The following is a 26879-nucleotide window of genomic DNA, read 5'->3' on the forward strand; positions in this document are numbered from 1 at the left end:
TTCTGCATATAATTAAAATTTATGTTTCTTAACTTGGCAGAGTCCCTTTCATAGTGATTAAATTAACATGGTTATTTCTGCTTACCAGCTCAGTGCAGCAACCTCTCTATTTATCAAGGTCCTTAGAGAGCAGTGGCAGAATCTGAACGAGCACCCATGCCAGCATCATTCCTGTATCTGGTTTCTATTGAACTGCTGCCTCCAAAAGAAGGACATTTTCAAATCCTACAAAATGGTGGGCTTTTTCAAGTTTTGATTCACCAAAATAGCTGCAAATTCCTGTCCTTAAATATGCTACATTTGGTTTACAACGCACTGGGGGCTAAGCAACTTTTCAGTGTGTCTTTGAAACATAAATTAAAAACAACCGTCTCTTTTTCTATACAGTGCAATGTATTTGTTTTACAATGGATCATTTCCATCTCCACAGTAGCAGCTGCCACCCAAGCCATCATCTCTGTGCACTCGTAAGCAGCTCCATTTCCAGTTCTAATTGGGAACAGAGATACTTATTGGGTGAGTTCCAGCATGATCTATCACGCCAGAGACAGCTACTATGCAAACCAAAGCAATCCAGCTTCCAAAACCCCTCGTAGACAAACACTGACTTTGCACATAGATTCTTGCATTTTTGTTTCTTGGTGCTGGGTTTTTGGAACATAAAAAGTGTCAGAGGAAACTATATATTAAGAGTCCATGAAGTGCTGTTTAAGATGGATAAATCCAAGGATATTACCTAAATAACCACTACCTCTTTAAAATCGTATAGGTGGTCTAAAAAAGCCACCTAATTCACAGCAAACAGAACCACTGCTGAGTGAATGCAGCCACTAAGCTCATTAAGAGGATGTGGCAGGATGTGTCTGAAAGTGCAGTGCAGTGGCTCAGCAAGCAATTAAATCCCATGACAGTTTAAAATGAGAATCTATCAGTGTCACAAGAGTGTGAAGCCTCAGCATCTCTGCTGTTCCCACCCCCAGCGTTTTATTTATGATGGTGTATTGGGAACATGGGAAGTCAAAAAGATTATAATGAAATATGCCATATAAAAACCAGATTAAGCTTGCTCTTCTTTGGGGAAATATGCAGAGAGAGAAGCTGTCTGTTAGCTGTCGAGTTTGCAAAAGATACCATCTTTTGGGATGGTGCTCTCTGCCAGCAGACAGAGTGCCCCAGGGGAAATGGTGGTGAAAAACCCAGACAAGCAGCATCCATCCATCCATCCATCATACGCTCATCTCCACATCTCCAAGGCACAAATATAGCGTTAGAGTGCAAAGGGTGGGGGCAGGGGGGATGGAATCCCTTAAGAAAGAAAGACAAGACAATGCCTTACATGAATAGCTGGATTTTGTAGCTTTGCTGTGCGTGCACAACCAGACTCTCCTTAGCTTGTTTGCTCACTTGCCTGTTACATTCATGGCCAATACAGTGATTTGTTAGCATCCTCAGAATTGATGCATTCACAGCAGTGACCAGAACCAGCTATACTAAAGGAAGGGCTCTGTAAGCTTGTTTTTATAAGCATGCCTCTGCCAGCACAAGGTAGCATGGATCTTCACTGCTCCTGCAGATCTGGCTCTCCAAAACCCTTCTTTCACTGCACCATCTCCTGCTATCTCAGGGGCAAATGCTCATGTTATTATTGTTATGTTTTGATCCTGATGTTCCCCAGTCCCTGTTAAGCCAGCCTGCTCTCCCAATACTACTGCAATTCAGCACCCATCTGTAGCAAACTTGTCAGTGCCAGTTCTACACTTACAATCCTCTCCAACCCTGGTCCGTAGGACCTCTGGCCAGCCCAGCCCTGAGGGGTCTAACCTCCCCTGAGATTAGACTATTGATAACACAGACTCTCACAATGAGTCCATAAAGCCAAACAAATGCCTCTAGAGACTAGTAAACATCCAATTCACTTTTTTTTTTAATCCAAACCAGACACAATAAAGCCATGGCTGTACTGGAGATTGTAAGGCTACACCAGTAACTCTTTGTTTTCCCCTGCCAATTCCACCCTCAAACCTCATGTGTATTATTGTATTCTCAAGGTAAACAGGGCCATGGTGAGAACGAGAATCCAGCCAAAGAGAATGATAAACTGGTTTTAGAAGCAAAACAGGAGAGCATTTGTTTCCTCAGAAACAAATCATTTTATGTGGAAAGAATAGTTGCAAGGCCTATCTGCCATTAGGTGAAAACTCCTCTGCAGGATGGAGCCATGAGATCCTGTAAAGCTTAAAAGTGAATCTCAGTAAACACTTATTGCAAATTTTAGGCACTACTGAGGTTTGTTCTAGGGAGCACTTGGAGACTGGAACATCCCCATTTCTCCATAGCACCTCTTCCTGCAAAGCTGCTAGGCTCATGGTGAGGCTGGGAGTGGGGGGAGCAGTGGGAGAAGGTGAAGAGATGGAAAAAGACAGAGGAAGCTATGACATGGAGGGACTGTATGCTTTCACTCTTCAGCCTGGGTGTAAACTGCAGAAAAATCAGAATACATGTTTGAGTTTTAAGACGAGGATCCAATGGAAAGCTTCTATCAGCCCCTAGATGAAGTATGTCCCGGAGGCTACAACACAACAGGAGGGAGAAAGAAGGCAGAAAACGGCAGAGGCCCTCAAACATAAGGTTAAACATTGTTTAGTTTAACCCATCATCAAAATGTGGACTTTACAAGCAGCTGTATTTCTCTGGCAGACTAGAATGCCCCTATAAAATCTCTCAGTAAAAAAAAAAAAAAAACAGCTCTCCTGTCAGTTGTCTCTTGGAAGTTCTTTACAGATTTATTTCTCAGCGTAGATATAAATCATTGTCACATATAATATACTGTACCTGCTTCTCAAAGACTGCCAAATTACACTATGAGGCTAAATGCTGGATCAGGTAACTACCCTCAGGGCTCAAATCATAAAGAAATATCTCCATTCAATAACATTATTCTAGCACTCATTTGTGTTCTGGTCACTCTTGCATTAGAGTTCTAGATGGACTCGCTGCACCAGGACTTTTACAGCATCAGGCAACACTGTAGGCAATATCAAGGGACAGAGGTTAGGTAACTGCTATGATTTAGAGAAAATTCCTGAGTACAAACTCTATTCCTTTGGGCTTTGCCCTACCCTAACAGGACTTCTGGCCTGTTTGGAATAACAGAATAACTTGGCCTACCTATCTGCAAGTGGCCACATAGATACACTCGCAGAGATGGATGGGCCTTTTGACCCATCAGAAGAACCAGAATCTGATTATTGTCCAGTAACCAGACAGCTATCAGCAAACACCAGTCACCCCCACACTGCACACTCTGCAAATGGTAACAGGGAGTGGGGACCTCCACTGCAATCAACTGTACTATTTCCATATGTGACAACACCAAATAAAACCACTCGTGCTGGATGCAAACTCACACACGAACCATGCATAAAACCAGCCATGCTGTAACCTTGCTGCAAATTCTGTGAGATGCTGAATAGCTTCTCGTCTTCCTTATCGAGGACAGTAGAGGGGATACCTTTAGTAACAGATAAATCTCTGTAATGCAGTTATCTCTCAACTGCAGTGCACAAGCATCCCAATTAATTCAGTCTGGGCCTAACAGAGCCGGCACTAAGCCAGAGCTGATAAACCTGCCAAAGCCAATCTGAGTCCTGCAGTGATTCTTGGGAGCCTGCTCTGCGCCTTCTCATGCTCTGGACTGAGGGGGGTTATTTGCAGAAGCACTGTGCTCAGCTCTGGCTGACTCTACACATCCACATGATGCAGCTACTCCATTAATGAGGCCTTTCTAAAACCTGAAGTGCTGGGAAGCAGGTAGAGACACCCCGTCAGCTCTGAAGGCATCAGCAAGGACGTACCAGAGCTTATTAGCACCACCTAGCCACACTACAGGTGTCCCAGTCCTGATCCTGCATCTCTGCCTGCAAAGCTCCCACTTCCAGGAAGACAGTGCTCTGCAAGCCAGGCAGGCTTGGGAAGCAGGATAGCCACATTCACATGGTGCCCTGTCGGAAGAAGTCAGCCACGCCAAGAAGAGCTGGTTTAGCATCCCTGGCTGCTGCACTTGGCATCACTGCTGTCTCGCCATGTGATCTTGGGCCAAACTCTAACAAAGGTACCCTCTGCTTTTCCATCATCTGTCAAATGGAGATAGTCTTCATCCATCCTCTGGGGTTTGGTAGGGCTTGTTTAATATTCATAGACATTCAGGCATTCAAATAAAACGCACCAAAAATGCAAGGTGTTCTTACAGGCTCTCACAAAGCCAGGTTTAAACACATTTTTCTTCCAGCCAAGAACAACACTGAAAAAGCAAGACTATTTCCACAGATAACAGATTTCAGTGGCCAATTCACAAATTTCAAGGAATGAGTATAATATTTACTCATACAGCAACATGCATCTGACAGATGAAGCTATATAATTGAAAAATGTTATTATAAGAAGAAAGACTTGTAATAGAAAAATGGCATGACATACTAGTAGGTATCCTTTCAGAAATGGGAAAGAACAAAGCAAATCATCTACTGAGATGCTCAGATCTCCTGCCACAAAAAGGCAAGAAACTCCAAGAGGCCTATAAAGTGTTTAGACAAAAAGGTGAACTCTAGAATTAATAACAGAATGGTAAACAGGAAGATTAATGGCACCAGAGAAAATGCAGATGGTGAAGCCCAGCCTGCAGGCTCAGCAAGACACTGAACAGGGAGGGGGGGAAAGGCAAGGTGTAAACAAGGTGACCTTCAAAGCCACAGGAATGCCTGCCAACAGGCCAGCCAGAGGGCATCCTGAGACACAGATGTGCCATCTGGGGTAGGCTGTCTCATGACAACATGAACGAGATTTGTCTTCTTCAAAATTTGCAGGGAGGCAAAATGGGTCGCAGCAGGAAATATGACCATTCACCCAATAGGGGCACAACTAAATGCACAGGCTGGAAAAGGGCGCTGTCTATTTTGTAAGGAAAATATGAAAGAATTCCCTGAACATCCCCACTCAGAAAGGTCTTGTGCACACTTGTAAAGCCTGCTCACACAAGGTGTGGGGGAGGAGAAAACAAATGTTTTCTTTGAGGGTTTATCCTTTAGGTTTATGGTAAAAAGAAGAAAAAAAAGAACACCTCAGCACAAACTGCAAAGCAGCTCTTTTAACCGATGATGGTATAAATTTTCCCCATCTTGGCATAAGTCTATTCACTCCAGATGGCACATTTGGATTGAAAGCAGGTAAAGATTCCTCAGACATCTCTATGTCCAATATTTGCCTTTAGAGAGTTCCCTTGCTCCATCTCAGTGCTTAGTTGGGCCTTGAATATCCCAGTAAGTGCCTAGGAGATCATGGAATCATAGAATAGTTAGGGTTGGAAAGGACCTTATGATCAGTTCTTTGCTTACAGTAAAATGTAGGGGAGAGAAAACTCCTACCATAGTTCTGCAGGGAAGCCTGGCTCTTTCAGACTTGATGCTTAGATCATTGAGGTGAACCAGGAAAATTAAGCAGTAAATGCAGTCACATGTTTTTTTAAATACATCAGTCAAACACCACAGTGGGGTAGTGCTAAGGGGAGCAATGCTATCTTCAAATAAGCCTTCTACAAAATAAGCCAAATATGTTCTGCTATAATATCCAGAAGCAAGAATTTTAGGAGAAAACAGAATAAGCAGCCATGCTGCTGCTCATCATGATAAAAAGCAGACCCTAGCTGTGGGAGTCCAGCAGGTAGTGAATTCACATACCTCTCTTCCTCCCAGCCTGGTTCAAAGTACATCAGATCTGAGTATTTCAAGCAAAAACTGGCCAATCTGAATTCAGTGCTGGAATCAGTTAATTCCATGCTAAGTGTACAAACAGACGTATCTGAATAGTTTTTACTCTGATGGGCTGCATATCAACTGCAATGAACATACTGACCATCCACATTCACAGTAGGAACCATAGGTGTTGGATGAGCTCAAGCAGCTTGTACAAAGCCTGTGTAGCTCCAGCACTGCTGCATCAAGCAGGCTTGACTCAAGAGAGCTTGTGATTGCTGACAGGAGCTGCCATCATGGCCCTGGACATCAGTACATACCTTTCTCCAGGAAACCCCATCATGTGGCTCTGTTTATGGCTTTCTGAATAGAAGAGGAAAGTACACACCTGAAAACACTAAAGCGGCATTGAGGAAGGAATCAGGATGAACAAGAGAGAAAAACAGAAAGATGGAGGAAAGCTATTATATTCCTTCTCCTTACCTACTGCAGCTAAACCATGGCAGGCTTGTTCTGAAAACTGCCACAGAAAAGTCTGAAAAATGGAAGCTCTGGACCTTGAATTATGCCTTTGCAGTATCTCTCTCCTTTCTCCTCTCTGCTATCAGAGAAAAGCTGTAAACTGATCTTGAAAATGCACATTCTGGGCCCTTTCCACACCTTACAAAATGAAGTGAAAATAGATGATAATGGGTAAGAGGGAGAGATAGTCATGCAAGGGGAAAACAAAGTGAAATAGAAAATAGTTGCTCTTCTCTCCTTTCCCCCTGCTCAGCTTTCATTTCCCTTTGTTCATCTAATGTTGAGCCAAACTAAGCCAAAGGAGCTGCCGTGCCGGGCTACAAGATTGATGGCTGCAGGCAGACTCCACAGAGAAGAGACGGATGACTGGTCATTTCCCGCAATGCACTGAGAAACATCCATCCTTGCAGCCATGCTGGGCCCATTTGTGCTCCCTTTGAAAAGAGAGATAAACACGGGCAGCCGGAGGCACCTGAGTGTCCTTCTCCCGCAGAAGGACACAGTTATAGTCCTCTGGGTTCCTTGAGAAGGTCGCTCTGTCCATCCTTGAACATCTGGCTGTGGGATTTGCTAACTCTCTCCCTCCCCCAGCAATCATCCGTCTATTAGAGCACAGTGCAGGTTGGAAGAAAACGGTGAAGAAAATGGTGTGACAACCTCATCAATCTACAGCTACACGCTTGGCTATTTAGTTTTCTTTACGCTATTCCTAAATGCAAGGGAGGGGGGAGCATTGCTACTAGTATGAAAGAGTGAATTGTGGAAATGGCAACGTGGATTGGAGTAAGTCCTTATGACTATTAAAATGTTGTGCATGTACTAAAGCAGTGGGGAACTAATTAAGATTCAGGATTGAAAGGCAAAACAAAAAAGTTGGATGCACTCTGGTTCCATCTGCAGCCCTTGCTGAGAGTTCAGATGTACTTGGGGCATCATCTTTAGCAGAATGAGGTTCATTTTTTTTATTTTGCCCCTCCAGATAGTAACAGAAAGCTCCCTGGAAGAATATACTGCAAGTATATTTATAGTGCAAATCCTGGTGTAGCAGTTTCAGAGGCACAAAGCACTTAATCCTGACTCCTTTCCATTTAGTTAATAGTGTCTTTGTTTGCTGATACTGTCCTGGTCTATAGCATTGCTCACAGATACAGCCTCTGCATTTCCAGTTCTGCCATGCTGCTACCTCACATAGGCAATGAGCAGATGTACCCATAGCATCATTTACAAATACAGCATCACTCCAGAAATTCCTACAGCTATGAACCTCACTTTGTCAGAGTAGCACAGATCTGTAACCATGTCATTCACAGACATTGCACCAAGGAAATCACAAGAAGATAGAAGTACTCACTATCTCTCAAAAACACAAAGAAATGAGTCACTTGCTTAAAGCGTTTAAATGTAGTTTTAGCATTCTGTCTGAGCCAGCTTTATTCCCATCATGCAATGCTGTTTATTTTAGGCCAACAACAAAGGGATTTTCACTACAGCTCTGTAGGACATGCACAGGATATTAATCATGACCATATGTGTTCCTAAGACATCAATCCCATACTTCCCGAGGGCAATCACATGCATTCAGAAGTGCATCATTTCCATCAAGAGGAGTAAAGTTTTCATCCTTTCTCCTACATCAAGAACCATAGCTTTAGCTGATGAAAATTGCTGCTCCCTGTAGTCTTTAATAGAACTGTACCTATCTACAACAGCTAAGGTCCTGACCCTAAATTACCTTGTTTGTTTAGGGGGAACCATGCTCCAAGTGCATCCTAAGTGAGATCTCGCACAGAAAGACATCACACAGAAAAGCCATATCTATCTATTCCATTCTTAATTCCTCTCCAAACATACATTGCATCGACCCTCCTTCCCCCATGGAGTTCCTTATTGGAAATGGATGCCACGGCAAACACCAATGGTGTCAGAATCCTGAAGCATAAAATACCTGTCATAAACTATTAGGCAATCAAATGAAAAATGTAGGGAATATTGAAATGAATTGTAACTTAGTAAAAACACACTTAGTATCTCTCAGGAACAAGATGATTATGAGGTTATAAAATGTTTACTCCAGAGAATGGGAATGACAGGCTGAAGACTTACACCAAGGAAGGTGGTGGGAGGTGCAGGGATGTGGCAGGGGAGCCATCACACTCACCATTGTACTCTCAACGCATCTCTAAAGCTTGGCTTGTAAGATTTCTAACTGGACTTTATATTAACATTTACTGCTCACTCCTTTATATTACACACCACCAAAAATATCACCTGCTATAAATTTTATATTTTGTACTATAAAACAATTTCATTTGCTATGTGTCAGGAAAACAATAAAATTGAACAAAAGATTTTTTTTTAAATAATAATTCAAATGTAATGATATTCCATTATATCTTTGCTATTTTTTGTTAACATTTTCTTCTATAAAATAGTGCACAAGTGCTACTTTATGGTCGATCTATTAGCCCAGTGCCTTTATTGGGCTCTACCTTGCAGGATGCCAAGTACCAAACCTGCAGCTCTGGTCCAACCCAGTACTTTATATGTGGATTTAATTTTAAGCATGTGACAAGTCCCATTAATTCCAAAAAGATCACTCATGTTCTTGAAGCCCAGGCTCAGGTGCTTCCCTTGTCCAGGGTTAGACAGCTTGGCATCTTACAAGACTAAGCCCAGAGGACTTGATCCTATAAACCCTTTTTCATGTGATTAACAGAGAACTCGCATGATTATTCACATGAATATATAAAATAGATGCAGTGAATTAGATAAAAGATACCCATGTCCTAGGATCTTGTGTCCAGTACATGCATCTAAACTATTCTGTGCTTCACAAAAATCCTTTTGCAGGTGCTGCTTATTCTTTTCCAGGCATCAGTACCAGCTGTACTAAGAACAGTGGCAGGAGCTTTGCCAGCAAAGCTGTTCAGGTTCAGCTATAGCTGCAAGACTCCTACAGGGCAGATGGCTTCCCAGCCACCCCTCCCCTGTGCTGGAGAGCTGATGATTTGAGCCTGGGGGAAACAAATCTGCCGGGTTCCAGCATCTCCCCAGGTGCTATCCCCTGGCGCTTCCCCAGGGATTCCCACACCCCTTCCTCCTGACAAGCCTCTAGGGATCTGCTTGGGCAACCCACTCCAAGGCCCTACTCAGGGAGCACTGAAACACTCTTCAAAAGCCACCTTTTCCCTAAGAAGAGAATCTCATCCTCAGCCTAACTGAACTCCCCTGTTTTTAAAGTTAATCTGTTTATTTCAGAAATAAATAATCCTGATTGTTACTAACAAACATCAATGTTAACTGCACAGTAAGGGGATAAATCCTACAGCATTTTCACTCTACAGCAGAAATAGTATGTCTCCTAGAGACACAGCATCCACGGTCAGGCCTTGGCAGCTTAAGAGGCATACGCTGTAAAACCTCTTTCCAAAGACGCGTCCTAGCAGCCAGATGTAGGTCAAACACCCGGTAGCCAAGAAAAGCAAACGAGCAAAACAATGGGCTGGATAACACAGAAAGGGTGGTGGCACTACAAGTAAGGTCCCTCTCAAGCAGCCCAGGTATTTCAAGCCAATGCCATCTCAGCTGCCTGAGCCCTCCAAGCTTTCCTCTCGCCGAGCCTCAAGAGACGACCTGCAGTCACACTGCAGAGGCTCTGAGGAGCTCATCAGCACAACTCATTCCTTCAACTTAATGGCCTACTGTAGCGACCAAAATATTTTTCAAAACAGCCTGGTTCCAAAGTCATCATAACTCTATTTTCACAAATATACTAAATACAGCTGAGTCTACACACAGGTGGAAAAATCACCACCAAGTGGCTGTGCTGTTTCTGAAATAACAACAGCCTTGTGTCTGTAGGTTGCTGCACAGGCAGGCTACGTTCCCACTCTCAGGGATGAGACCCAGAGAACTCAGAGATTTAAGTTTCCAAAATTGCCTTATCTTGTTCAGTTGCTACTTCTGCCTTAGCCTGATGACCAGAGCCAGGGGGGTCTGGCTTCAATGGATCAAAACCTAGAGAGGTTCCAAAGCCCAACGGCTTCTTCACTCAGCTTTCTGGCTGGGTGGCAAACTGGCTCAGCCACACCAGAACCAGGAGTAATCCCAGGTGATTCATAGGAGCAATCTTACTTGGCTAACATAGTTCTCCTGGTAAAACTGTGCATATAAAATACTTGTAGTGACCTGTTCCAGATCCCACAAATGAAACTATTTACACAAAGTTAAGCCTGTAAATTCTAGCAGCATGACTGCAGAGCTAAGCAGCAGCAACAATGTTTTTGTTTTCTTGACTGGACTATTCATAGAATATTATTTGCTTTTCTAGAAATGAGTGTCTTTTATTTCCATACCTGCAAAATCATGAAGTCCCATTTGGGGAAAAATACATATTCACTCACATTCACTGAGCTGCATTAGTCTAAGAATTTGCGGCTTATCATGTAACAATACCCAGGAAGAACAGTGCATGATTTGAAAGAGAAGTAATCACAGGCCTGGCAGCCACGACATGCAGGAGGCCAGCTCGTCAGTGGCCAAATTGAAGCAAGAAGAGTTACACCGTGCAAAGCTTGAGATATCTTTCTAACATTCACCCTGCACAGCCAGCCTTGCGAAAACTGGCTCAACAATTCGCCTATCGTGAGTCTCTATATTTGTATTTAAGGGTGTGTAACAAATTGCTCTTTTTCATCACCATCCCAGTACACATAAGCCCAGGTTTTGCACCAGAGTTGGTACACTTTCATACCAGTTTTGCAAGGCTTCATGCTGATGGCTAAAACATTTAATACTGGCACTTTAAAGGCTTAGCAAGTGGCATGCTTTATTCATACATTCCTTTTCACATAAAGTTCTCCCGTACCCCTCCCAAACTCTCTAAAAAGATTTATTAACTATCTGTTAGGCACTCTCTGAGATAGACCAATGAAGTCAATGTTTTAGCACCTCCATTTTATACACGGAGAAGCTGAGAGAAGAGATATTCCATTGTCCCTGGTGCTGTGTACTCCTGTATGGGGTGCAGGTGATGCAAGCATGTGATAGTGGGGCAGCACATCAAAGGCAGAGGTTGGCACCTCTACTGCAGACTGGCAACGGGACAAAGATATTTCACTGCAGGACTTCAACATCGTGATTCAGTGTCAGTGAATACATGCAAAGACAGGTTTTCTGGTATTCTTAGTGCCACATAAGAAAAGGAAAGCAAACTTTATTTGGCCAAAGATTTGGGCCAGCAAAGGTCCCCCCGTAGGAAGAATTTAAAGGTGGTGGATGAGATGGAATGGAGTCTGGTTAAACGTGTGTAAAAGGAAACTGCTTTGCAAGGAGGCCACACACTGATGAGTTCTCTCTGTGATAGAAAGTCACTTCTTGTAACCCGAGCCATAGCTGGATGTATAAGTGCCATAGAGCAGCAGCTCCTGCCTGTGGTGCCATGTCCTGCTGTGAAGGCAAAATTAGTGGGGAATTGGAGCCTACTGTTTTGATTCAGTAGCATTGATGGACTCATCTGTAAGCTGCAGGCTTAGCTGATGAATAAACACCTACCTAAATCTAGGCCAATATTTAGGTGCTTTGCTGGATAAGAAGCCCATAAGAGAAGGCCTAGGAGAAATCAGTATTTATTTTTTGGTTTAAATAAAAGCTAGAGTTGGTAAAAATTAATTTTCCCTCCATTTGCATGAGAGGTTCCAAATTTACTAAAGAAACTATAGGAAAAAGACAGGGTGTTTAGGAATTCCTGTAGCCATGATGAATATTTCCTTTTTCTTATACATTGAAATTTCTTACCTAGATCTAAAAAAAACCCCAAACAAAAAAAAAAAAAAAAACAAAACCCAAAACAAATCCACCATCCAGCATCGTGGCTCCCAGTCTTGGATGCACAATATAAATCTTCATTTTATTCCAAAGTGCTACAAAAATGTGACGCATGTAGGTACATGATAGACGGATGTCAGGATTCAGCATGGACAGCGTGCAGATGTGCACTGAAACACATCAAGGGATGATTAAATCACCAAATGAGAACTGAAAATTATCCACCCTTCCTGTTGCAAAAAGCTAAGGATTTCTTTTTGCTTTCTTCTACGTGAGATGCCAAATACAAAGCTTGTTGGGAATGGGTGAAAATGAGATCTGCTCTAGCTCAACCGGAAAGTACAGGATCCATGCGGAATCGCTCAGTAAGATTCTTTGACGTGGGTCACGCAGCTTCTTCAACGGTGAAGCTCATCATTGCCCACACTGTGATGTTATTTGGCGTCTGACCGAACACCTGACCTAACCGCACTGCAGGACTGTTGCTCTGGCACCACCTACCAAAATCAAGCCCAGTCTCTAACACATAGTAACTCTAAAGCAGGCTATTCCTGCTTTAGAAGGAACAGGAAGGAGGTGTATTAAAGAGCTGGCTCCGGGAGCGGGCTCGCCCCGTCCCATCCCTGGTTTCACCGCTCCATTCCCGGAGGAATTCCTGACTGACCCCGCCGAAGTGATCCGGGGACGGATCCTGCCCCTGCCGCGCGCGCGTGCGCGCGCCGTCCGCTGCGCCCTCTGCTGGCCCGCAGCTCCCGACTGCCCACGGCCGATCCCACCGCAGCCGAACGCGGGAACCGGGCGTGGGAAAACCGGGAACGACGAGGATGAAGGGAAATTAAAATCCTAAAATCAGTGATATTTTGAAGTAGGGAAGAATATATTATTAGAAAATGAGGAGAGTTATTTTAAAAGCCGAAGTACTTCAGAATGCAGGAGTACTTGAATAAAAAGCAGATAATAATAATCATCATCATCATCATCATCATCATCATAATTTCGAGATTTTGGAGGGTAGACAGCAAAAGTCACAGAAGGTGATAACAGGCTCTTAAACTCCATCTTACATGAGGAATCTAGACCAAGTCATCAAAGGATAAAAGTTGCTTCTCTCTGTTGTCATGTCATCTCTGTCCCAAATTTAGGTTTCATGGCAACAAGTGTTTATAAAAGCCCTGAAAGATATATTTAAAAAAAAAAAAATCTCTACACAAAAGTACCTTTGGTAAATTCACATCTGCAGACATCTGCCAGAAGTCTGAACAATCAATACATTGATATTATAGCCCCCTTCAGGAATAGCATATCCAACTCATCTAAATTTTACAGATGTGCTCTATTTGGCAGCACAATTATTCTGCCACATTTGATCCTAACACAGTCTTAACAGATCTTAAAGAGGAGCTACAGGCGAGTTTTATAATATAACAGGAACCTAACCTTTAATCACAGAGAAGTTTCCCATATATTAAATAGAAGCAAAACTTTTTGTTAAGATGCACCACTCCTTACAGTGTTCATAGCAAAACAACACTGCTGCCTTGTAGCACTAAACAAGAACCAACATGTGTGTACATTGCTGAAATGAAAAGTGAAACTAGTCAATATTAATTGGCCTATCTGAGAAAAATGATAAAAGGAAATTCTCATTAGTGTTTTGAATTATTTTTTAGGCTCTAATATCTTTAAGTGACTCTGGACATAGCAAACAGGGAAAGAAAAAAGAATACGGAACTCAGGAGAACTGAGCCTTTTCTGTGTTCTTGGGTTTGATTTCCAGCTCTGCCACAAACCTTCAGTTAAATCTTCTCAGAAGTGATTTACTGGCTTTGTTGCTCATTTCTCCATTTTGGAATTGAAGTACTTCCTCTGCTATATTTTGTATATTTGGATGAAGATCTACTATAGTAAGTGACTATAGCAAAGACTATAAGAAGCCTTCACAACAACTCCCAGGATGATGATCTAACATGCTGCTTGAGTCTCTAAAACTATCACATAAGTGACAGTAATGCAAATTCTGTCCTTTGCTTTTTTATTTCATCTTAACTTTGTCTTGGTGAAGTGCTTCATCTTAAAGAGCATGGACCTCCACAGACATGCTGAGCATCTCCCACAAGAGTTGAGGGCACTCATCAATTCCCAGGAGAAGCACAGTGTCTTCTACAATCAGACACAGGCTCTAGAGGGTAAATTGAGATGGTTGAAATAGATAATAGCTTATCTGTAAGGATTCCATTCTGTCATTCACAAGCACACTCACATAGGTATATCCCACATGTCAGATTAAAAAGAGATCAGGTATTGCTTAAGTGGCATTTAAAAATCTGTTATCAGTACTCGCCTCAAACAATTCCACCATGGTTCATAACAGCAAATGAAAAATACTTATGTTTACTTTCACCTCTTCAACAGCTGGTAATGAAAAAAAGCCATCTCTGCAGTTCAACTGAACACTAGACTGCCCAGAGATAAGTAACAGGACAGACGCTAGCACAGGACACCAGCTCATTCTCACCACAGTAACAACACACATCAACTCTACTCCACACCCTCCAAGCGAGTGGGAAGGCTGCCTGCTGTGAGACCTCACTGTTGGCTTTCAGTCCAAAACCAAAGAACAGCAGTGAATTGAGACAAAAGCTTCCCAGTCACTTTCTTTACACTTAGATAGCATGTGAAATAAAAGCTCTGTGTGCATGTATGTCTACATCTATATTTAGCCATCTTGTAAACTGAAGGAGGATACTACCAATTTAAATTCCACCAGAGATTTTGGCCATACACACCCTATCTGTTCTCATCTGCATAGCTGCAAAGCTTGGGAAACACCTGACTGTCAGCAGGGATACTGCAGGTAATACCACTTCCACAATATTGATACCTAACCCAACACAGAATTGTGATACCACCCAGTACCACAAAACCACTAAGCATATAGGACAAAGGTCAATTAAGATTTCAAAGGTCCTTGAGGGTAATTGGGTATCTCTTCCACTTCTAACCCTCATCGTTCTTGCCATTCTGATATTAGGGGGTTGGAACTAGATGATCTTAAGGTCCTTTCCAACCCTAACTATTCTATGATTTTATGATTAGTGAGGGCCAGAACCCTACTTACTTGCCTTCGCAGCACTTGCAGTTCAAGGTGGTGGTAGGAGAGTTGGAAATTCTCCTTCTTCCCACGTTGAAGTGCCTTTTCTGAAGAGTATCAGGTTTGCCAATACTTGAACAGAAATCTAGTGTCATGAGTATTATGAAAGTATGAACGTCAAATAACTTTAGTACTCTACCTAGAAAATCACAGTATTAGCAGCATGTCAATATTGCCCATGCCTGGGGATTTGTTTCAAATACATACCACTGCTCATAGGAGTCTTGACTGCCACACTATAATGACTCATGTAACAGATCATATCCATTACAACAATGAAAACTTGGCTGCATTAGAGCCATAACGCTTGGTTCTGATGATATGAATATACCACTGAAAGATGAAGACCAGCCCATGTGAAAGTAAATGTCAGGAATACTTGGTGTAATTCCTAAAGGTCTGGTAATAATATTGACTGTATTGTCACTGAAGCAGTTATCATAAGTAAGTTTTGGCAATACTCTATTTCTACTGCCTATCTACTGGATAGGCTACTGGGTGGGATGGAGCATGCTTAGAAATAGCATTAACATGAGCATTGCTAGACCCTTGATCAAATACCTTTACTAGGGCAATCCAGACAATGTAACTCTGCATACAGTGGCAGAGGAAAATAGACATCTAAAGGCTGCATCAGTAACACCTATTCCAGTGTTCTGATCTTTACAACTGTGGCTGTAACTATTCTTAAAACCAAACACTTCCACTTGAAACCAAATAAAGCAACTGACCAGGACAATAAAAACACCATGTTCTGTTAAGAAGCATGTAGCAACTGACCCCAAGAAAAACATTATAGTGCACTTGCATTTTAGAAAAAAATAGGAGACCATTGGAGCCTGATTATTGTCTTCATCAGGTTTTGGCATTACCAAATACGAAACTCTCACTCACTGAGATGTGTCATGTGCTACCTAAACCTGTAAGGTACCAAGACTACAAAAGTTGTAAATATAAATACTATATAACTACTGAGTGATTTATTATACCCTTGAACTGCTAGCCAAGATAATGGTTTGATTCTAGTTTCTGACCAGCTGATGACTAGCCATGACTTACCAAACCAAAAAACCTAGGTCTACATTTCTCCTGAATTATGCAGAAGTCTTGACCTTCTGGATACAACTTACTACTACAATAAGCCTCCTTCAAAGGCCCGGATGCAGCCCAAGCAAGTATTCACCCCGCCTAGTGCTGATCCCACCGGCTGCTGGATTGGCAACTTCTGGAGCTAAGATCCCATTCTGTGTTTGTTACAGCAGCAGTCTTATGAGAAGTACTAAACAATTAACAAACGTAAAATGTAATAAAAGTGAGGTTTAGCCCTAGTTTGATGTTGTAGAATTGCACTGCTTGCATATGTTATATAGCATGTAACCAATTCAACAGCCTCCTCCATAAAACCAAGCACAAGCCCTCTCTAGTTGCTGAGAAGAGCTCTAAGCCATTACTAGGATATCCAAGGCCTAGGAGGAGTGAAACTATGGAACATTTGGATTAAGTTTCTTCCAAATTTATTTTAGATGTCCCATAGTTCTCATCTCTGTGCTTTTTAGGGGATCTTAAATTGCAACCTCTTTGCCCCACAGTCATCTAACATTTGACTGAGGAATAAAGAGGTCAACACAAGGTAGCTTCCTAAGTTCACCATTAGGTTTTCCCACAGTGCCCCGTCCGAAACGAACAGTATTTCTGTTGTCCATGTTGAAAATAAATTACAGTCTCTTATTCTCAAATTGTCAAAAGCTACCTTTAAATGGAGATCCAATGTTTTCCATAGGTTTTACACTTCCAAATCAGAGAAGGGAAAAATCCCATTTTTGGCTAGTCAGTCTATTCTGGATATGCACAGATGGAATGAAATTATTTTGTGGTGTAACTGATAAGGAAAGTTAATCACTAGATAAAAATTGGTTGGAAAATAGATTTAAATGGCAGAGAAATAGAACTTGCCTTATTTGGCTGCCACTGGCAATGCAACAGAAGTAGCACTCCTGAGATGCAGAAGAGATGTTTATAGCAGGGAAAACAACACAGACACAGACATGCTGAGGTCTCTTTATCTGATAACTTTGTGGTAATTGCCTTTCGTGCCCTGTGGCATGTAGGATGCACTAATTTGGCATTCAGTGACTACAGCAAAGCAGCATAACGCAAACAAAGAAGAGTCAAACTCTACACTTCTACTTTACTAAATTACCAAGGCACAGCAGCGTTTGCATCATCACGAAGTCCGAGGTAGACATTTCTATGGTACAATATCATCCTCTTCCTAGAGTCCAGTCCCATTTCCATCAGTGTACCTGACTAATTTCACCAGTTCTTTCTGAGGGGCTCTGCTGTGAAGTCTGGTACTATTTGCTGGCCAAGGTTTTGTGCTTGCTTTGAACCCCAACTGAGCAGTTACAGTCATTTCTCCCTCTTGTCCATTTGCCTGCTGACATGTCCTATATTGAAGGTAGAGAGCCTTCAAAAACTGCTTCTGCCAAAATCAACATGAATTCTGCCTCTGATTTTACTGGGTTTAGAACTTGCCTCCATTGCCCCTTCCTTTCTCTTCACCAACTACTGCAGAGAAGCAAAGTCATCAGTATGGCTGAGCATTGCTCAGTTCCCAGACACCTTCTTCTGTCAAACAGGTTTTTTAAATATTCTTAATTTGTATTTTGGGGTTTTCTCCTGTACTTTCCATACTGGCAGTGTCTCATCTCTTAAAAACCACATACAGCTGTGAGTACGTGTGTTCCCTCTTTCTTATAATAACTGACCCCAATGACAGCAAGCCTTTATTGCTAACTGCAGGGAAGAATGCACAACACTATGCTCTGACACAGCTGTAGCTCCTCCACGTCTGCTTTACAGTCACTCAGTCAGCATCCAGACTCATCACTTCACATAGTTTAATTGTAGGAGAAGAGTACCAAGGACAACAAGAATGAAAGAAGAATGGACTAAGGTACACATGCAGCCATACACACATATACAAACATGGCATATGCTCAGTAATTTTTATTATTTGCTGTTTATAATCTGGTCACACCCCTGGTCCCCAGCCCCATTATGAAAAATCTTACCAGAGTGTTCCACACACACAGAAGTCTTTTTCACAGAGATGAGGCAGCAGATGCCAGACTGAGGTTTTGTATTAATAACGCACTGAGGAAATAATTAGTAATACATTGATCCTTTACATCCTTCTGAATTTGCTAATAAAGGCCAGGATTCGCCCCTGTGGAAGGTAAATTCAGCTCCCAATGCATTCGATACAAGTTGTACACATTTCTGTAAGGGATAAGTTGCATGCAGAGGGCTTGGTGATTATTTTTACAGCAAATCAAGTAAGATGCAACAGATGCAGAGAAATGGTTGGAGAGCGGCAAAGATAAAGTCCAAGGTCTAAATGCCAGGTTTGCACGTATGCCAGCTGCTCTGCGGCACAGGAGAGAGAGAGGGAGAGAGGCAAACAAATACTTACCAGGTTTAATTTCCAGTAGCTTCAGCCTGGAATCCTCAGGGGGATGCAAACGCCTCTTTTTGCGCCAGCAACGTGCCGGGTACGTGTACAGCTGACCTGGGGCCAGGCCTGAAGATAAAAGGCAAAAAATAAATATAATCACATCTCAGTTTGTAAACTACAAGCGCTGTCTCCAGCATCTTTGTTTTTGCCCTTCCAGCATCTCCTTGTTGGAGGGTTCAATCCTGCAAATGATGAGGCAGAACTACGCACTCAAGGCATTCAGTGCTCCTGAGGCTCCTCAGCACCTCTTGGGATCAGGCCTACAGAGAATCTAGGTCTCACTTAGACACTTCACTCAGCTCACTGAAACCAGAGCTGCACATAAATAATTTGTGATTTCTTGAGGGTAAATAGAATTTCAGACTCTCCTGGGTCACAGGGGCGATGCTTCCTCCATGGGCAGAGAAAACCCCTTGGGAGAGAAGAGATGAAGTTCTGACATGCAAATCATAAGGCCCTGATGCACAGAGCAGCTCAGGAAATTTTCGTCTTCCAAGTGGGAGCAAATCAATATCCATGAGGTCTGGCTATTTGGACTCTGTATTTTTGCTTAAATTCTGGATTTCTCTTTGAAGACAGATTCTTCATTCTGGTTATTATCTCCTTATGCCAGCATCCTGGATGTGGAAGGAGATACAGCAGTAGTGTTTATATTACTGCATGCTCCATTGAATCACATTTGGCGTCACTGGCTCCTGAGCTGCCCTGGCTCTCCTGACAGACACCCCTTAGCCAACATTCAAGCTATGCTTTGCTCTCTTGTATTCAGAACACAGCAGGGCTTCATGAATGCTACTAGGGACACAGAAGCACACTGCCAAGTGCTTCAAAGTATCCTCAACTGCCCCAGATACTCATGACACACAGAAATATCCAGCAAGACACAGAAAAGTTGGAAGAATTTAATTCTCTCCCTGCTCCGCCTACCCTCTCCATCCACCAATTCTGCTTTGGCTCTTCTGTCCTTCTGATGTTGCTGTTTGTCTTGAAGGGGCTACAGAGTGTGACTGCAATTTCAGACTCACTGCCGTTACAAAACAGGTAAGATCACATAAGAGAGGACAGGAATGGTGTTACCTATCTAAACTGCACCAACAATGAACAGCTGGGTGCCAGTGAAGTAGAACAGCTCTAGGGCAGCATAGTGGCTTAAGTGTTCTCTCATCCTTCTGAAGCAGTCAGGAGAGTGGACCAGCTGGGAACAAAACTGACCCACCAAACCAAATGAGGCTAATGAAAAAAACAATATCCTGTTACTTGGGGAAAAGACACAACAAAATTATTCACCTCAAGGGAATGGGCTAATCAAATTCTGCAAGTGAAGCCTAAGCTCCTGGTTTGAAATATTTCAACCGTTGGGAATACCAGTTCAGACCCCAGCACTTTCCACCTACTTCTAAGGCCTTTGTGCAAAAACTAAGCATCTACAGGACACTGCCTGGGTGTGGCCAAATGATGGAGTATTTGCAGAGATCCTGGCTGCTCCAGGACACACAATGCTACCAAACAGGGGGTTTTCACACCCTTCTTTCATTGCTGCACAGCTTGCTGGGCATTATGCCCACCCTAAGAAAGATACATTTCAGAGCAGGGCACTTAGGACTGGTTTGGGAAATAAAAATTGTGAATAACTAGCACTTCTACAGTGTTTAGACACACTTCTTCATGGCACTTTGCAAACATTAACCACTGCAAACAATTGCTATTATGATGAGGTGGATTGTGGCTGGCTCTGATGTGAGTCATTAAAGAGGTGGAGGCAAGAAGCCTCACCCTTTCACAGCAGGTCCTCTGCAAGAACTTGCTCACAACATTGAAATGGCAGTTGCTAGACCAAAGAATAGGACAGAGAATCAGCCCTCCATTGCACAGGCCTCCACAGAGAAGTCATTTGAATGAAATAAGCACCACAGCATTGAGCATTAGTCCCAGACAGGGAGGAACAAGGATCTACTGCAGTTTTTGGGGAGTATCTGTTCATGTTCAATTACTGAGTGCTCATACATGAAAGAGCAGTTTGGATTCAGCCAGGGCAGTGAAAGCCAACCACAAATACTGAAAGCCCAGCAAGAAACAAAGCAAGTAGCCTTGAAAAGGCAGAGGTGGGAAAGCCTCTTCCCTAGAGGACCTACAGCCTACTCCAGGTGGCAGATAGATCACTAAGAGACGGATGATCCAACATCCATTTCTGCACCTCTTGAGGCAAGATCTCTGTTCCTATTCACAACACCCTTTTTCATTAATACACAGCCACCCAATGAACTTAAAACAGATACCAGACCTTCGCTTGATCCAAACCCATGAAATGCTACCTTCAGTTCTCCACCTTGACCGCCATCTGTCACTGTGCTGGCTCACATGAAGTGTGGATCTGTGATTGCTTAGACAAAGGAGAGGCAACAAGGAAAAGGTCAGTTCTGAATGCTTTGAATCTAGCCCCTCCACAGTTGATCTTGCAGTGCATATGGAAATGATCCATATACAGGTCTTACTGCCTTCAGTCCTGGCTCAGTTGTCTCTCCTTCTGGTGCCTTATAGGGCAACCAAAGAAGGTTCCAACCATTTGCTTATAGAGGAAATAGCAGAACCTGCAGTGAGTTATGTTGTTTATCTCATTAGTGTAGGAGAGTCATAACTCAAAGCTGGTGTGAAAGGCTTGGGGAGGAGGGGAAAAGAAGGAGGGAGTTATGTGCAGTATTGTGTAAAATTAACCCTGAACTCTTCATCATGAGATGCAGTTTTCTGACTCCTTTAACAAAGAGGACAGCAAGAACCCAGGTTAGTATGTTGAGATCCTGACTCCTCTCTCTCTTTTTCAAGCCTGTCTAAGTGAAAAGAGGTCCTAGAGCTTTGCCATTTGTCTTTGTACAGTTTTTCAGGTTAGGGATAGTAAATGGCAGTGAACACAACACACAAGACACATATATACAGGGTGGTTGGCAGAGACTTTCCAGAGCCCTTCAGTATGGGTATAAGTGCCTTGTGTACAGCCTGAAAACAGGCACGCTAAAACTGTAGAGGAATGCTTTGACCCACCATAACACTGTAAGAAATAGATGATGCAAAGACACCCAAGGGAGCACTAAATGGGCTCATAAAAATCAAGACGAGAGCATATATGGGGGAGGAGGGCTGCTTCATTTCGCACTGATTATTCTAATTCAAAATAACAAAGGTGCAGACTTGGTAGTCAATGCAGATGTGGGAGGCATGTTTCACTCTGACTCTCTGTGAGGAATGTTCCACCATTGTCTCCACTGCAGACCTGCAGGAGAAATGCCACGGATCCCCTTTTGCATGGTAAACTCTGATAGTTCACTACCAGAAGTGAGGAATGAAAGATTTGTACAGTGAATTTTCTCAAGGTAGTCCAGACAGCTTGTAGCTGAGAAGGGCAAAGTGTTAAGACCTTTTGGTTCCTGATGTGATGCCATAACACTATTGTGATGATTTCTTCTGTAAGTGTGGAGACACCAGTGAGACCCATACAAGTCTATCTATGTCTATTTTTCTAGCAGATGCTCTTGCCAAAACATTACTTTATGGATACAGTGGATGTATACCTGCTTACCTGCTTATGTTTATACCTGCTTTTACAGCATAAGCTGTAAAAATAGCAGCCCCTAACTCAATGAGATGCTAAAAGAACAGAAATTCCTTGGGTAAATGGATTAGCAAATGAAAAATAGGAAAAAAAAAAGAAAAGCTAGTTTTGCCAAAGCATGATCTCTTAGGAATGGGGAATTTTCAGCTGAAATAAAAACCCAGCTGTGGTCATGAAGCAACCTACAAACGAAGGGTTAGCCCAGAACCTCAGACAACTCCCAGCTTGTAAACCACATACAGCAGTCCCACATTACCCCAGTAGATTTGGCAGCTGAGACATGTTTTGGGTATTTTTAACACTGGTAAAACACCTGTTGTCTCCTGCACCAGAATTGGCTGCATTTTACTATAGAAAGAGTTTTCTGGTACTACTACAAGGCAATACGAAGCCCACTTTGGATATTTTAGCAATAGAACCAGTGCAAGGATTCTTCCCTAAGTATATCCTAAGAAAGGGAGAGGGAAAGTTTCAGCTAAGCAGTCTTCAGAAGTAGCAATCATTTTCCTAGCCCCAGGAGGGGTGGGAAATATCCTATGTATTCCTACCTTTCCACCTCCTGCAAACTGTCCAGTGGAAGAGGTAAGAGCAAGCTGCACCTTCCCATAGTTCCAGATCTGGAGTTTTGGGAGTTTTTTCAGTATGGTTTATAGGAACTGGCATGCGCATATGTGCGTATGTGCAAGTCATGCTCCCAGTGCCCATGCACCCTAGCACTCTCCCTGCCTGCGTTCTCTGGTCTGCACTGGAAAAAAAAAAAACAAAACAAAACAAAACAAAAAAAAAAACCAAAAAAAAACCACCAAAAAATTGAACCCCAGTTTGGTGCTGTCAAAAAAACCCTGTTCCTTGAGCTAATGGTGTGTCAGATACTGAGCCATACTCTATAAAAATTCCCCCTGGGGCTCAGGAAGACTTCTGACTGAGTAACATCTACAGTCTTTGAACTGGTGGCTGTCCTTTGCCTTTCAAACACGGATTTCAGAAGGATTCACTCTAACATAGGCAAGACTGACCAAAGCCTAAAAAATAACAGTGGTCTTTTCCCTTGGGCTTCACTGAGCTTTGGAAGAGGCATTAGCCAAAGCTCTTTAAGGACATACATAAACCAGGAGTTATAGATATATTTCTAACAATCAAAACAACATTCATTCCAATAACTGAACTCTCCTATATTTTATCTCAGCCTTATATCCTTCCCAATACCATTTCTTATTTTCAGCATTCACCTGAGAAACTCCCACCTCCCCACCCTGAAGATAATTCCAGTCTGACCTAGAGCAGAGCATTGTGTCTTCTGCTACAGACTGGAATCAATAGCATGAAAAGAGTGACGATGCGGCCTCAGAAACTAGCATGTCAGGCACTTCTTTGGGTAGAGAGAGAATAATCAGGATGAGCTCTCTGCAGTTACCAAAGGAAATCCCCTGCAGGCACAGAGGTTTAGGCAGCTTCTCTTCTATGTGGCCTGCAGCAGGTTTGAGCTCCTATTAATTAAAACCCACGAGGGCTCGGTGGCCAGCCCTCCATACACACACATGCGTACACACACACAATACTACTGACCTGGTCCCCTGTGCCTCTTCTCCATCCAGATGTAGCAGTTGTTCTGAGCTACCCCAGTTTGTGAATCCAGGAAGGGAAGGCGGACGCTGCGCTCAGCGCACAGCCGAGAGTTGTAGCTGCGACAGTGCTCAATTGCTTCTTTGTAGAACTGGTCCCCAAGTCTGCCAAAAGAGACAGGGCAGAGAGTAAGAGAGACTGCACTGTCCCCTCAAACAAGACTAGGAAAAAGAGGACATCAGGTTGGTTTACAAAGGGGCAAGCAGAAAAACTTTCCCTGATGACATGCAAAGCTTGCTGACATGAGACACTGCTGATGCAGATCATACAGAAAGTGCCATCAAAAGATCAGCCACTCAGGAACTGGAAACATATCTTTTCAGCAGTGGCACAGCTACCAAATGAGCCAATGATGCAACCACACTGGCCCATGACCCTGGGTCAGACAACATATACACCACAGGGAACTCATTCTGTTGTTTCTCTTCCCCCATAGTTTGTCCAGCCAATGCAACAAACCAGTCATTTCAACCCTACGTTACAGCAACTCCTGCACTATATTTTGAGCAACCAGAAAACCAGCCAAGTTTAGAACTTCACTCCAGTATTTCTGGTGTCAGAGAGCCCATAAAAGCAAAGGATGTAGTCTTTGTACTGAGTGCTTCTGAGGCATGGAAAAAAGTATGTCTGCAGTGGTCAGACTAGACATTTGGTCATAACCCTTCCAGAGTTTGCCACAGTCAAGCCTGAGGCACCAACAGCAGCAGGCTACGACACTGACTGGTAAGATCCAGCATGGCAAATGCTGCTTTCCTCTGGAACCTAGTGAGAGGAACAGTTCTAAAGACAATGTCACTTATTTCATAAATAACTATTTGTTCAAAAATTCCATAGAATCTTCATCTTCCCCCGAGAAAGGTTTAAAAACTCTGCTTGCTGGAGATTACCAAAATCCTCCCTCCAAATGTTTCTAAACAGGGAAAAGCATCAAAGTAAAGCTACCCTGAGGACACAAAGCAGCTGTCATGCTGGAGTGTTGCAAAGTAGGTGGGCCACACTGCTGAACCTCGTTCTTGATCTATTGTCAAGGTGAAATTCAGTCGTGACATGAATAGCTAGGAAAGCTACCCATTAGGGGTAAGTTCATTAGAAAATAGGAGTACAGTGATACACAGCATAACTTGCTCTGACTCTGATATTCATTAGTGTGCAAAAAGAGCATAGCACACACAGCAAGGGAGCCAAAAGGATGCATGCACAGAGATAAAAGAGGCTCCCTTTCCTCGTTTATTAGTTGTTTTCCCCACTATCCTCTTCCACAGGCACAATTGGTATCTTAGAAGTATACTCCCTTTGCACACCTCTGAATGTCAAATCGGAGCAATTTGCTGTTTTACCATCTATGTCTTTTTTCACACATCTTTTAAGTCATTCCTTGGTTGCACCTTATGACTTCCATGGGAGCCATCCTCTTTTCCCCTGGGCTGTACTAGCCCAATATCCTCTTGCTGACAGGGGCAACAGCAGAGGCTCCGGTCAAAACACAAGACCAGGGCAAATACAGAGGGAGGCACCTCTAGTTGCCCCTTCTCATTTCTGATGATCAGAACTTAACTTCCCCAAGTCTCAGGTTACCCAATGGTGGCAATATTACATTTAATACCTTTGTGAATCTTTTGTCCTTGAATTTATCCAACCAGCTCTTCAACCCACTTATCTTTTTCATACCTAAAATGTTGTGGGGTGATGAGTTCCACAGCTGAAATGATTCATGTGAAAAACCCGCTTCCTTATGCTTATTTTAAGCCTTATCTCAATTATTTATAATTACAAGCCCATAAGTCTCTCACAAAGCTTCACCAGGTCATTTCTCTAATGAGCAGAGGGTATCCAGCACACTGAGCCTCTGGATGTGGAATGAGTACCATGTCTGCATGCTAAGCCCACCAGCTTCCTGCTGCCCTCTGCCACTCTGACTTCAGCCGCCGCCTTTCAGAGTGTCCTCAAGGGAGAGAAGGGAGCAGGAATCTCACTCAGGAGTCAGCACGTCCTTTGGCTACAGAGATTTTCTAAGGGTTTTTCAGTGGTTTTGTACAGCAGTGAACGTCTGTGTGCATGTGGTGCCTCACAGCCCTATTCCTGGGCAGCAGCCGGTGCAGGGATCTTTGCAGGGCACCTGAAGGACAGAGCTCTCTGGTCTAACATATAGAGGGCAGAGCCATGGGGATGCACAGTGGGATCACTCTGGCCACTGAATCCCACACAATGACCTCAAACCCCTTTTTCCATAAAAAGGCAGGGGGGAGGGAAGGGGAGCAGAGGAGAAAAGAAAAGATAAGCTGCCCTACTATACAAAGAATGTGACTAGGAAGAAATGAAAGCTTATTAAAAGCTGTAATTAAAGTTGTACACTTGTGTAATCAAAGTCAGTAACAAGGAGACTCCAGTTGATCAAAGATTAACAACTCTTTCCAGAAACACTTGAGCTTCCACAGAGCTATGTCACATTCCCTCTATAATAGGCCAGAGATGCTCACTGACTCCAAGTTGTTACTGGAAGGATGAGTACTGCTGTGTGACAAGAAAATGTCACCCCTCCATAGGTCTTCTTTATGCTAAAACTCATTCCATTCATCAGAATACGCACACCACAAAGGATCCAAATAAAACCAGTATGTCTCAGCAACTCAGATACAGGATCTGGCTGGAGATGACCTCAGCTTCCATCTTCTTCTAAGACTGAAAATAACTGTAAATCCTAGAATGTTAAATATTTGGCTTTAAATGACACTCTCAAGTGGGTTGTAAAATTAAATTTCAGATTTTTCTTAGAGGGAGAAAGGATTTTTTTGAAATCCTAATGTCAGAGAAACTGCTCAGTTAAGGGGTCGCATTCACTCTTGACACAATCTTGTAATCTAGCTGGTTCATTACACTTATGTTAAAGAT

At 42.9% G+C, this 26879-nt stretch overlaps 1 protein-coding gene across 5 annotated transcripts in view; it reads right to left on the minus strand.

Moving 5' to 3' along the window:
• DPF3 (double PHD fingers 3) overlaps positions 1–26879 on the minus strand; it is a 170789-nt gene that overhangs the window by 74576 nt on the left and 69334 nt on the right. For all 5 annotated transcript variants that reach the window (XR_003990791.1, XR_003990790.1, XM_030481231.1 and 2 more), the window contains exons 2-3: positions 23934–24094; positions 18722–18829 (exon numbers count right to left, since the gene is read on the minus strand). Coding sequence is in view for 3 of the 5 variants with exons in the window: in XM_030481231.1 (XP_030337091.1) it covers positions 18722–18829; positions 23934–24094 (269 nt within the window). In the remaining 2 variants the exon portion in view is untranslated. The remainder of the gene's footprint in view (positions 1–18721; positions 18830–23933; positions 24095–26879) is intronic.

Source organism: Strigops habroptila, chromosome 4 (genome assembly GCF_004027225.2).
Source record: "Strigops habroptila isolate Jane chromosome 4, bStrHab1.2.pri, whole genome shotgun sequence".
NCBI classification, from domain to species: Eukaryota; Metazoa; Chordata; class Aves; order Psittaciformes; family Psittacidae; genus Strigops; species Strigops habroptila.